General features: G+C 40.9%; 1 protein-coding gene across 1 annotated transcript in view; it reads left to right on the forward strand.

Moving 5' to 3' along the window:
* Positions 1 to 2,903: 2,903 nt before the first annotated feature.
* The window catches only part of STPG4 (sperm-tail PG-rich repeat containing 4), a 38,614-nt gene continuing 28,400 nt past the window's right edge, over positions 2,904 to 13,117 (forward strand). Inside the window, exons 1-4 of the mRNA XM_030858364.2 lie at positions 2,904 to 2,924; positions 3,110 to 3,244; positions 4,754 to 4,810; positions 5,950 to 6,207. Coding sequence (XP_030714224.2) covers positions 2,904 to 2,924; positions 3,110 to 3,244; positions 4,754 to 4,810; positions 5,950 to 6,207 — 471 coding nt within the window. The remainder of the gene's footprint in view (positions 2,925 to 3,109; positions 3,245 to 4,753; positions 4,811 to 5,949; positions 6,208 to 13,117) is intronic.

The raw sequence follows: 13,117 nt of genomic DNA on the forward strand, positions 1-13,117 counted from the left end.
ATGATCCTTGTAAAATGAGGGAATTGGGCAAAGTTAATATTGGTGCTTTTCCAGTTCCAATAGTTTGAAGTAAAGTTGTTGATAACAAGGTGGAAGGGGAAAACACGTCTTTGGGGTACTTTGTGTATCATGTTACTGATTTTATATTCTTGTAATCTTCATGAAAATCACACAGTAAGCATTACATAATCTTAAATCAGGACTATAATTTTAAAACCTTATCTTCAAATCTTACCCGTATTACCTGTTTTATATTAGCATCATGGTAATTGATGATTCTTTTCCCAAATACTGTCTGTAGTATGTTTGCTTTCAGATGATTCTAACCTAAACTATCACTGTTGCAGTTAAAAGTGATTCTGGAATATGTAGAATATGAAGTATTTTACCTAGAATTTTTATTAAAAATCTGATGCGTAGCAGAGGCACTGTTGATCACTACGAAGTATAGTCTCGTATTTGCAAAGAGAAATGGTTCCTCCCTTTAAAACTGCTGTAATGATAACCTGAAAATAAATCTTAAACTTTTCTCAGTGATATTATGCAAGACAGTGTTTTCTTAAGGGGACATTTTGTTTATTCTGCATACTTAGTCTGCTTTATTGGTGAAGTCCTTGAAATCATTTACCCATGCTGTTTCTATTTTTGCGATACCCAAAACTATTTTTTCATCTAGGTGTTTCCTTATATTTCACACTGTGCATGGGTTTCTGGACTTCTCTGTACCTTTCATCATATTCAGTCTCTAGGGTACCAGTCCCTAGTCTGCTGAGCCAGTTTTACAGGCTGAGCCAAAATAAGAAAATGAAATGAGGCACAGTGACGGACTGGCTTAATCAGTTTTGTGAAAGTTCTGTTTTTTTACTTGTCTCTTGGTCTTTTTCAGTTTTTGATTTCAAACCTGGTGCCTGGCTCCTCCCCTCCCGTTTTTCCTGCTATTTTTAAGGCTGTGTTGAATTCAGAATCCCAGTATTTCAAGAGAAATTTAATGGCGTCCTCCTGTTTCTTGCTACTCAGAAAGTCACCTGCAGAATCACCTGTGAGAGCTTGTTAGCGATGCGGAGGGTTAGGCCCTGCCCTAGAATCTCAATCAGAATCTTTATTTTAACATTATTTCCTGGTATCTGTATGCACATTAGTTTTTGAAAACCACTACTGTAGTCCATCCTCTGGTTTTATTTATAAAAGGAAAACTTAACAAATATTCAATTCTTCCTGTGTTCAAAGGGCTGAGAATTAAGACAAAAACCTGTGTTCTGGATATGTTTAAAATTAGGGGAGACATGATTTGTCACAGTGAGTCCTGCAGTAAAGAGAGGAACAGGGTCCTTTGGGGTACGAGGGATTAGGCCTAGGAGGACTTCTCAGAGGAGCTGACCCTTGAGGTCTGCCAGGCCATCGAAGAAGAGAATAGCATTTCAAGCAGAAGGGCTAGCATATGGGGAGACAATAGAAGTGTGAAGATGGCATGTTTGGGATTTGCAAGTATACATCAGATCATGAGGTTCTAATGAGGTGAGACTGGATTGTAAATTTGTAAATTTTGCTTTTGTCCTAAAGGCAGTGATTATATGTTTTGAATGCATTGTGCCAGATGTGGTTCCAGACATTTCACTCAAGTTAATCACCCCATGTAGGTACCAATATATTATCACCTCCTTATAGACAAAGAATCACAATAAATCAGCAAATGCAGCCAGGGAGAGGAATAATCAATACAATGATGACAAATAGAGGTCAAGTTTGCTAAAAGCCTGAAAAATCCCCATTGGATTTGGCAACTAGATAACTGGCTAGCTTAGTTACTAAATGCAATTTTAACTGAAAGGTGCCTGCACATGTCAGATTAAGATGGTTTTAGGAAAGTATGGGGGTGGGAGTGAGGAAAGTATTGAATCCACATTACTCTTGAAAGTTTGTGAACGGAAGCAGAAACTTCGTGGTGTAGTGGACAGTGGGGCACTGGAGTCAGACCTGGATTTGAACTCTGGCTCTGCCACTTCTGTGTGATGCAGAGTAAGCTATGCTAAACTGTCCAAGGAAGCTTGTTTCCTTGTTCATAAATGGGATTAACACCTACTTCACAGGGTCGTTTTGAGGATTAAATATGTGTGAAATATCTGGAACACAGCAGATACTCCATAAAATGGAACTGTTAAGCTTAAGGGGACGTTTGTTTTTAAAGATGGTAATGTTTATAGGTTGAGAAGCTACAGCCAGGAGAGGTTGAAAATGAAGAGGGTCTATACGGATGGTAAAAGGTAATCCGTGGTTTTACAGCCTGTTGTGTCTAGTACTCACTCCACTTCTCAAAAGTGACACCCCCAGAATTTCCATCTGGAGGAGTTTAGAAACAATCTCAGGAAATGGGTGCTATCCAAGGAGGGAAAGTGGCGGAGCGGTGGAGGTGGTGGTGGGATGAATTGGGAGATTGGGATTGACACGTATACACTAATATGTATAAAGTAACTAATAAGAACCTGCTGTATAAAAAAATAAATAAAATTCAAAAAATAAAGTGGGTGCTGAGGTTGATTTTTGCCTTAAATCTATGCGTATCAAGCCTGAGGTGATTTGGGAAAGGGCTGATGGAGATCCTGGGGCGCTTTAGCCTTTGCAGGCCTCCCTTGGCGCAGAAACTTGTTGCCGACGGCTCTCTGGCGACCCCCGCGCTCTTTAGGTTTCCTTACCACGCATGTGCCTGACGGTCTCGACCCATTTCCTCTGCGTGAGGCTAGCTGCGGGCCCTCCAAGCGTGTGCCCGCCTCCCTTCCCCCGCATCCGGAGACGAACCTGGCGGGTGCCCTGCGCACGCTCAGGAACCGGCGGACTGAGGCGCCTCCTGGCAACCGGACGCCAGCCTCGGCCTAGGGAGCGAGGCGGCAGCAATGGACCAGCCAATCATGGCCATCGCCTCTGCCGCAGTAAGGGAAGAAGGGAGGCGGGGCGGCCTCGGTACCGCCTTCCTTCCCTGCCCTCCCACCTCCACAACAAAGTTCCCCTCACCGAGCTCCGCCCCAAGTCCCACCTCTTTCTAATCCCGGGCTCTGGCGCCACTCCGCTTCTCCCTACCTTCACGTCGGCGCCTGCGGTCCTTTCTTCCCGATAGGTATTTGAGTGCCACTTCGTTTGCTCTCCTTTTCCCTCGCTCTCCCTTATCCTTCACATTCGCCCTTTGTTTTCTGTGTTGTTCCCCCCCACCCCTTACCTGCTGCTAATTGCACTGGACAACTGTTTTAATAGGGTAATTAGATTTCTTTCATTTTCCCCTCTGCCGAGAGAATGCGTTTGTCCTTCCTTAGTCTATTGGACACGTTTTTGCCCTGCTTCCTACTTTAGTGTTTATAAAATATTTGAAAGTATCTTTGTTTAGTTTTTAAATAAATTTGGGCAAGGGATGTCTAGCCCGTCTTGTGTAAAGTGATTCACCCCTGAAGTGAATTGGGAGTTGGAGATAGGGGAAGTTGAGATCACCTGTCTTGGGCAAAACAAAACGGCAGCTGCCCATTACCTTCCTTTAGATGTATCATGTTTACTTCTCCCTTCTTCCCACCTCATTTCCTTGGTCCTAGGTAGAGGTGGAGACCTGTCTCGACCTGCCTGAAAAAGTTTGATTTCTGTGACTATATATGTGCAACAGAGAAGATTCAACATAAATCTAATAAAGGGAATGTATAGGAAGAAATTCAGACTTAGCAGTTCGTATGAAACAATGCTTTTTTAGAGAAATGCCTATATTTCACAGTAAAACTAAAACCCAAGGGTACTTGTAAGTGGCTATAAGTTGCTAGACAGGAATAATCAATTTTATCTGTTGACTGATTAGATTGTTTATTATTTTTAATGCCTTGTTGCTTGAGATAATCTATATTTCATAGTAATAACAAAAGTATTCTAAATGAAAGTAGAACTCAATATTTTAATGATTTTTACCTACTGCAAATAGCACAAAAGGAAAAAACTAAACAACCGTGTTCTGTTGACAGTGAAGCTGAAACAAATATGGGATAATGAGTGGGTGTAACTATGGAAGACAAGAGCGTCCTTGGAAACTGAAGAATATCAAAATAATCTGCTTCTTAACTTGACAGATGAGATGTTAAAAATAAAAGCTGCCACTTACTGAGCCCTGGTTGTGGGTACAGGTTTTACAATGCCTTATTTTCATGCCAGGCCTGGTGCCTTTTTTTGTATTCCTAAGAGGAAGCTGAGGTTCATGAGGGTTAACTTACCTAGTGCTCCTAGCCAGTGGCCGAGCTGGAGTTCAAGCCCAAGTCATAGCATATGTAAATCCAGGAAATGGCAGTGTTCAACATTTGCCATATCGCCAGGAATTTGTATCCCAATATGCCATTAATTTGATGACTATACATTTTTACCTTGAGCTCCCTGAGCCATAAATCTTAATAACAATTATACTAACACAATTTTGGGTTCATACAACTCTTTTCTTCCTAAGAGCACCAAATTTTGTCACCTCTAATTATTCTCATGACACCTCTGTGAGATGGGGATGTTTATTACTCTAATTTACCCAAAGGGAATTTAGTTGTTTAAAAAGCAATTAAGATCATAAAATAGTAATTTAAGGAAGTATTACAGGCAAAATTTATCATTATGTAGCTTTTACTTTAATTCAGGCTGACCAGTTTGGTACTGGTATCCATTTCTTCAAGTACATGTTTTATAAGTGATATTTAACTTCCAGGGATCACTTCTAAAATGAATAAGCACATTTTATGTTTATTAATAGAAACCAAGCCAGAAGTCATCTTTTGAAAGAGAAGGATGGTGGAGAATAACATTAAGAGTATGTATATTTTCATCCTTTCCTATTCAAAGTATTCTCATTCTTATTAGTATTATAATCAGTCTAACCTGATTAAGTCACTAATACTTAATTTTAAGAAAACAATGGTTGTTCAAATCTACATGGGCCTTATTTCATATTTATAATTTAGTATCAGCATATGACTGAGAAACTAACTTTAAATTTTGAATGCAGTAAAAGCTTGGAAGTAAAAACTCTAGGAATCCAGGTGTTTTACAGGATATCTTGATAAAGTCAACCTAGTTTATGACCTTGGTGAGATTACACAAGGAAGAAAAAGCATGCATTCTGGAAATGTGTTTGATTTTGGTTGTTATCTTACTTAGATAAAAAGTAAGAGTCTATGATAACTTTTGTTAACATGATCAGTGTATGAAAACAAGACGGTAATATACAAAAGAAAGATGACTGGAAGATCTGCCTCTCAAGATACATTGTTTCTATATGGCAGAAATATTTTCTGTTCACACCTTTCTATAACAGAGGGGCCTCAGGAGCTAAAGCCTCCTTGGAATTGAACTAATTTTAATGGTAGAACTGAGCTGAGTGCTCAGTGGGAAGATGACCACAAAAGCAGCAGCAACTAAACTGTCAGGTCTGGCCATTCAGCCATACTGTGGCTGTGATTTGAAAGTACCAAACCTCTTATGGGACTAATTAGGCCATGTGTTCTGCCAATTCATCCTCAGTCTCGTGTTATTATCCTTAAGCTTCCCACTTGAGGGCTAGAAAGAAACACGTGGTATCTACTAAGAAGAAGTAGGATAACTTCTGTTTAGTCACGAAGCTTATCCTGAGGGGTCTCATGAGAGGCCTGACATTTACAGTCAAATTGAATCTCAAGTTTAAGTATCTCTGAAGCTGCTTTTTAAAAAGTTAAAACTTCAGCTATGGCCGTAACCCATTTGCTATAATTTAGCAATTGTCTCAGAAAGGAAATCATTGTGATTGTCTTGAAATATTGTTCTGGCGGGAGTGTTGACTCTATTTGATAGAATCTCATTAAACTGTAAAACAAAGAGAAATGCTACTTAGGAGTGACCTTTGCAAGAATGATGCTTTAAGAGATGTTAACCAGTTTACACACTGACTTTAAAAATGATGTCAATTCTCCACAGAACACTCCTAATCCTGGCACTTACCACTTGAAAACTTTTATTGAAGAATCTCTATCAAATCCAGTGATAGCAACATACAGTTTTAAAAATGAAGGAAGGAAAAAACCACCTCTTCTGCAAAGAAACGATCTGGTACTAAATGACCTTCCCCAGTACATGCCTCCTGACTCCTTGGACTTGTTAAAGAAGCACGTGGCCACCTACTCGTTTAAAGACAAACCACGGTCAAACCCCAGCACGCTGGTTTACAGAGATCAGGTAAAGCACTACTAGCAGCTGGCTTTGTATGGGAAAGCTACCAAGAGGCCCTGAGGAAAATATTCTCTATACTTAGAGTGTATCTTCCCCAGGAGAAACTGAAAACCTGTAGAATGCCTTATTTCATCCAGAAATCAAACAAAGGGCTGTCTCATTTGCAAATATATCCAGCAAGGTGTATCCCTGTGAGACCTCCTCAACCTAAGGTGAATGCATGGGGAAATTTTTTTTCCCTCGCTGGGAACTGTTGGCAGGATTCCTCTGACTTGGGGTCTTATCTGTGATGGGCCCATGCTTCTGGTCTCTTCAAGCATTGATTGATATGGTATGCCCTCTTCTTTTAAAGAGAAAACTTTGCCTTTCAGTCAGTAGTCCTCTTATTAGAGCGTGAGTATAACTATACACCATAGGGAAGCTTTTGCAAGAATTTCTTGTAGAAATGAGCACCCTGGTACCAGGAGGGTCAGGGTGTACTCTCAGCTCCACCAGTTCATGCGTCACATTGAGAATACAGAGAACTGCTTGCTTATAGCCCTGGGCTAGACTCTTCTGAGGGAAGATGTTCCTGACTTGGAAATATTTAAATAACAACACAAGAGCCCATAGATCAAGTACAGAGATAAATAGTGTAAGAGAAAATGCCAGGGGGTGGGATCGAAAGTCTGGAAGGCTCCCTGGATTGAGTAGGACTCAAGCTGGACCTTGGATAACATATGACATTCGTGTGACTCTTAACGGTTTGCTGTGAGCTTCCACATATATTCTCCTAGTAGTTCGTCACAGGCATTCTGTGACGAGATAGGCAAAACGGATGTTAATCCCCATTTTGCAGATGAGAAAACTGCGGTGAATAGAGATGAAGTAACTGGTTCTGAGGCACATAGCTAATAAAGAGCGGAGGCAGTACTTTTAACGGAGAGCTTCTGAGCCCCAATTTGGTGCTTTTCCCAGTCTACCTTGCGCCTCTGGCCTTGAATGAGGGGCAGGATTTCAGGGGGTGGAATCCAAGGGAGGCGTTTCACGGGAGGGGCAGAGCACTGTCTGGGGCCTGCCCAAGGGCCAGAGTTGGGACTTGGACTTTGTTATTTGGGACTTTGGGCCTTAATATCTCCCATTTATAAAGGAGCTAATAATAGTATCAGTCTTCACCACCTTATCAGAATAATATGGTGATAACCTGAGAAGATGCATTGCCACAGGAGGTTGAATTAAATGGAAGGGGTATGGTTAGTAGGGTGGACAAGGAATCTTCAGCAGGATGAGCACGTGTTGTATCCAACCGTGAACCCTTCCTGCAGCTTTGCAAATTATAGCTTTGAGACAGGACAGGATGATAAACGTTCATGGGATAAATCTTATCCCGTTCAGTTCAGTGGCTGAATACAAACACTAAATCAGACTTTTATGACTTGGTGTCAGGTAAGCAGGCAACGTGTGAAATTGTTCTGGCCGCCTCCAATACAAAATCATTCTTCGTTAGCCTCCCTCGCCATTTACTTCTCTTCTGCTTCCTCTCTTCTGGCTTTTAGAGGTTTCTAAGGGTAGGCCCAGGCCCACTGCTGAAAGGAGAAAACATAGATGGTTGGTATTAGGCAAAATTTAAAGCTTTAAAAGACCAAAAGAGTGTGGCTTACCCAGAGGGATGGATAAAAACCTTCTGAAAACATACTTTTCCTGTTTCTTTCCTTCTCCTCTCTCTCCCTACCTCCCACAAAGGCTTGAGCTCCAGAAACTGAAAGAATGAAATGTTTTCCTAATTTTCTGTTTCAAAGGCATATAATAATATATTCATGAGAGAAGAGCTATTCAGATGTAACCCTGTTTAGTGACCAATAAAATTCATAATTCTGGTAAAGCAACTATACTCCAATAAAAATTAATTAAAAAAATAAAAGAAATCCCTGCCTATTCTAAGGCTATACACATATTCTCCTATGCTTTCTTCTAGAAACTTTATAGTTCTATCTAGGCATATGATCCTGCTTGCATTAAAGTGTATGAAGTGAAGGAGGAGAAAAAAATTCATAGTTCTGTTTTTTTAATAGCAGAACTCAGTAAAATAATAATTGGAATTCGAGGTAGATACAGTATACATTATTATTTATTAAGATAGAACAGCATTCTCAAGCGTCATGATTTTTAATAGAATATTCACATTATACCTTGTTAGTGCTGTCCTTCATTTGTAAGAAAGTTTTTACTATTTTTAACACCTTTATTCTGAAGCATGTAACTCAAGAGGAGAATCTATATCAAAGAATCATATGTGCATAGATATATTTATATTTATATTCACATTTGAATGTGCATGTGTGCATACTCATCTATATCTGGCTCTTTCCAAAGAGTATTTGGTATAGACCTACAACTTTTACAGTAATTTTTTTCTTATTAGAGAAATAATGTTTTTATTTTAGAATATATGTACAGAAGTGGGACTTTTCTCTCCATTATATAATTTTATGACCTGCTTTTTCCCAGTGTTGCAGTCATCCCAGTAACCCCTGTGTTACTCCACCTTATTTCTGGATGATTTTAGCTCCCTTTGCACCCTGTCACTCTTTTCCACTACTCCTGTCATAATTTCAGTACACGCGTAGATGATGATTTTCCAACAATCTGGCTTCTCAGTTCCTTGAACTCTCCTGCACTTCAGCCCTCACTCCTTAAATTTTTTTCAACACCAATCATTTCTACCCTCCTTAATTTCAGTTGCACGCATCCCACTCTGATCACTGTCCCCTGATCTTCTGCCTTACCCACTCTAGTATCCCAACCTCAACAATTTTTCTGTTCTCACCCAGTCTACAATCCATTGATCTCACTGTTGCCCAAAAAATGAGTTTGCCTTCTGATGGGTGTCGAACCAAAAGATACAACTAAGCCAAAGAGAGGGAGGAGGAAGGATTTATTACTTGCAGCGAGTTAGGAGAAAACAGGTATCTTTCCCAAAGCAATGTCTCCCCAACAGCAAAATTGGGGAAGTCTAAAGCTAAAGGTACATGCATATTCATGAGGGGGCTTGAGCAGAGGAGAATTCAGCGTAGGATCAGGGCAAAGGTCGACAGAGTCCAAGTTTTAGTTGATTGAAGTCAGGAGGGTCAGCATCATCCTATCCTCCACCTGGGTGGAGGCCTTAGTTCCTGCAGAACTCAAAGACGCATATCCAATTGTTAACGTATATCCCTTGAGGAGGAACTGGGACTCTGTTTTATTGCTGACCTATTGTTCCTTGACTGTTTTTCCTTTGTTCCTTCACTCCGTCACTTCCCTTAAGATCATTAATTACCGAGGCCAGGTTTAGATCACAAAATGGCTTAGGCCAAAAATGGCTTCTCTTATGTCAGGAAAGCCATGCCTCGTTCTCTTTCTCTGGGGACTCTCTACCCTATCTGCTTATACTAGCACCTTTCATTGCCTCTCAACTTTCAGTGCTTTCCTTCCTTTCAAAGCTTAAGTTAATCATTAGAGTTATTCCCTGCACACGCCCTCAATTCCCTGGCCCCTGATGGCTCATCTTACTTGTTTGGCAAAGCCACAACCCTGGTCAAATCTCTCTTCGAACTTTGAACCTGCATCTGTGTAACCAAATGACTAGTCTCATTTTAAATTCTTCACCTCCTGTGGGCCCAGAATGGACTTCCCTAGTCTGTTTACTCTCCCATTCTCCAGGGTAGCTTTCTCTTACATCTCCCCTCTTTCCAAACCCCTGACACCTCCTCCTCAATCTTCATTCTTGTTTTCCTCTTCTCAGCCTTTTGGCCGATTCAGCCCCTCTTCCCTGCCCTCTTCCTGTTGGAACGCCAGGCACACAACACTTCTTCCCCATCTACACTCGCTCCCCGCTGATCTGATTCAGTCTCAAGGCTTTGAACACCAGTTATTTGTTTATAATTTCTGAATGTATATCTCCTGCCCAGCCTTCTCTGTTGAACTCCAGACTTGTATATCCAACTGCCTTTTTGACTTCTCCATTTTATGTCGAAATTTAGGGTTTCTCACCCTTGGCACTACTGACTCTTGGGTCAGGATAATTCTCTGTGGTAGGAGGCGGTTCAGTGCTTTGTAGGATGTTTAGCAGCATTTCAGGATAATTAGATGCCAATTAGCAATCCCCCCCTCCCCGTTGTAACAACTGAAACTGTCTCCAGACATTGTCCAAGTGTCCCCTGAAGAAGGGGGGAACCAAAAACCAAAAAAACACTCCTGATTGAGAACCTCCGGGTTCAGCTTTGTGATAGTCGCTGCGATCTCTGAGTGGCTGTTTTCAGGGCCAACAGGTTGATGGTGGATAGGCTTCATTTGTGACCTCATCTCTTGTGTCACCCCTCACTCTCATCCTGCCCCACTGGCCTCATCCTGGCTGCTTCTTGAATTTGCTACTCCCGCTCTGACCTCAGGGTCTTTGCACTGGATGTTCCTTCATATGCTCTTATCCCAGACATCTGCATGGCTTATCCCCTCTCCTTCAAGTCTTTGTTCAAGTGTCACCTTCTCAATGAGCCTCATTTAAATTGGCCACCTGACACTTCTGACCTTCCTACCCTGCTCTTTCATGGTTTCCATAGCACCTAGAGCCCTCAATATACTATATAATTTATTTGCACTTTGCATTTATTATTTGTTGTCTGCCTCCTTCCGTGAGAGTGAAGCTTCATGAGGACATGAATACTTACCCACTTTGTTCAGTGCTACATCTTCGCCTCTAGAACAGTGTCTGATGGTTAATATTTGTTGAATGCATGAACGAATTAATGATTGCTTACATTTCTGAAATCTGACTCGGCCTTACTCATTTTGGTTCCTTGGATGTGTGATTACCTTTGACTGTGTGTTGCTCGTTCCCACTGAAAGGTTGTTTTCATGAATTCCCTAAGATGAAAGCCTTTTTCCTTCAGAGAAGGTTTGCTTTTGGTTCTGCTAATACTTAGGGGAGCTACCAGTTTGGTGCCACTTGAAATACACTGCTTATGTATTCTTGGATCACTCTAGTGATGGGCATTTGGACTGAATCCATGAAAGGAACCAGCCCACGGTTACAGTGTCTCAAGGATGTGTTTCTTCCCCCTCTCCCAATTCTCCTTAGCACCAAGACAACTCTTTTTGCAGTCCCTAGCATTGGGGTGAGGTGGTAGGTTTGCTTTCAGGAAGTCCCCTTTTAGGGCCTCCAACTCCTGTTGGTAGGACTTCCATTAAATCAGCGACATTGATGGTCCAGGCTTTGGCTTCTGGATCCTTCTAGGGCTCTGAAGTTCACTCAAACCCAGCTCTGTTCCTCTGCTGAGTTTAGTCTGGACCAGCATACATCCTCTGAGCAAAACTGGGCCATTTGCCTGTCTGGTTTCTTGCTATCTCTTGGTTTGAGGGGTTTATATTCCTTATTGTCATCAATTTCATATCTTTTTAAAAGCTCTTGTCTATTTTTAATATTTCAACTCTCATTTCTAGTAGTTGTCTGCAGTGCGAAGTTTCATCATCCAAATAACCTAGCCTGCCATTAGCAGAAAGCAGAACTCTTTTTTCCCTTGGAAGTATATTGTGAATCTTTTCCACACCATCATGTATTCTCTACATCATTTTAAATAGCTGCATAGTATTCTACTGTAAGGACATAACCTAATACTAATACTGCATATTCAGTCATTTCCTGCTTTTAGTCAGAGAGTGGAGTTGTTGAGGAACGGGCATGTAGATGGCTAAGTCTTCTGAGATGCATTGCCAAAAATGCCCCACAGAAAAATTGTGCCCTAGTGCCACTCCACCTTGCAGAGTATAAGTCCAGGACCATTTAAAATGCACTGTTTATGTTTTCAACTGGAAACCTGGATCCAGTGATTTAAATGGGAAAGTTTAAAGCCTGAGCTTGAAATCAACATGGTAGGGGAGTTTCAGAGCAACCCAAAGTCAAATAAGTCAGTGCCAGAGTTTCCCTACAATGAACAGGGCGAGGAGAAGATAGTGACTCTGCCCCAGTCTGTAGGCAATGAGTCAGTACTGGCCAAGGTCAGCCAATGCAGAAGAGTAGAGTGCTATCAGGTAGTGAAGCTGCAAGGGAGTTTCAAGAAACACCGACCACTAACTGCATGGCTTCAACACTCTTGCATCAAAGGGTAAAAATGAGTCATGCTCTCTTATAATGCAATTGAAATGGACATTCTGGTTTAAAAATGAGCAGAGGCATCAAAAAAAACCTATTAGTTCTAAATGAATTTGGTGAAGTTGCAGGGTACAAGATTAATATACAGAAATCTGTTGCTTTTCTATACTCTAATAATGAAAGAGAAAGCAAGAAGACAATCTCAGTTAAAATCACAGCAAAAATAATAAAATACCTAGGAATAAACTTAACCAAGGAGGTGAAAGGCCTATACTCTGAAAACTATAAAATACTGATGAAACAAAATTGAAAGTGATACAAAGAGATGGAAAGATATTTCACATTCATGGCTTGGAAGAGTTAGTATGGTTAAAACGTCCATACTTCCCAAAGAAATCTACAGATTTAATGTAATCCCTATGAAAATACCCATGACATTTTTCATATAACTAGAACAAATAATCTTAAAATTTATACGGAACCACAGAAGACCCTGAATAGCCAAAGCAATCTTGAGATAAAAGAATGAAGCTGGAATTATGACTCTCCCTGACTTCAGACTATACTACAAAGCTATAGTGAGCAAAACAGCATGGTACTGGCACAAAAACAGACACATAGATTAATGGAACAGAATAGAGATCCCAGAAGCAAACCCACGCACTTACGGTCAGTTAAGCTATGACAAAGGAGGCAAGAATATACAATGGGGAAAAGACTGTCTCGTCAGTAAGTGCTGCTGGGAAAACTGGGCAGCTACATCTGAAAGAATGAAATTAGAACATTTTCCCACATCATATACAAAAATAAGCT

This window comes from Globicephala melas, chromosome 12, assembly GCF_963455315.2.
Source record: "Globicephala melas chromosome 12, mGloMel1.2, whole genome shotgun sequence".
NCBI classification, from domain to species: Eukaryota; Metazoa; Chordata; class Mammalia; order Artiodactyla; family Delphinidae; genus Globicephala; species Globicephala melas.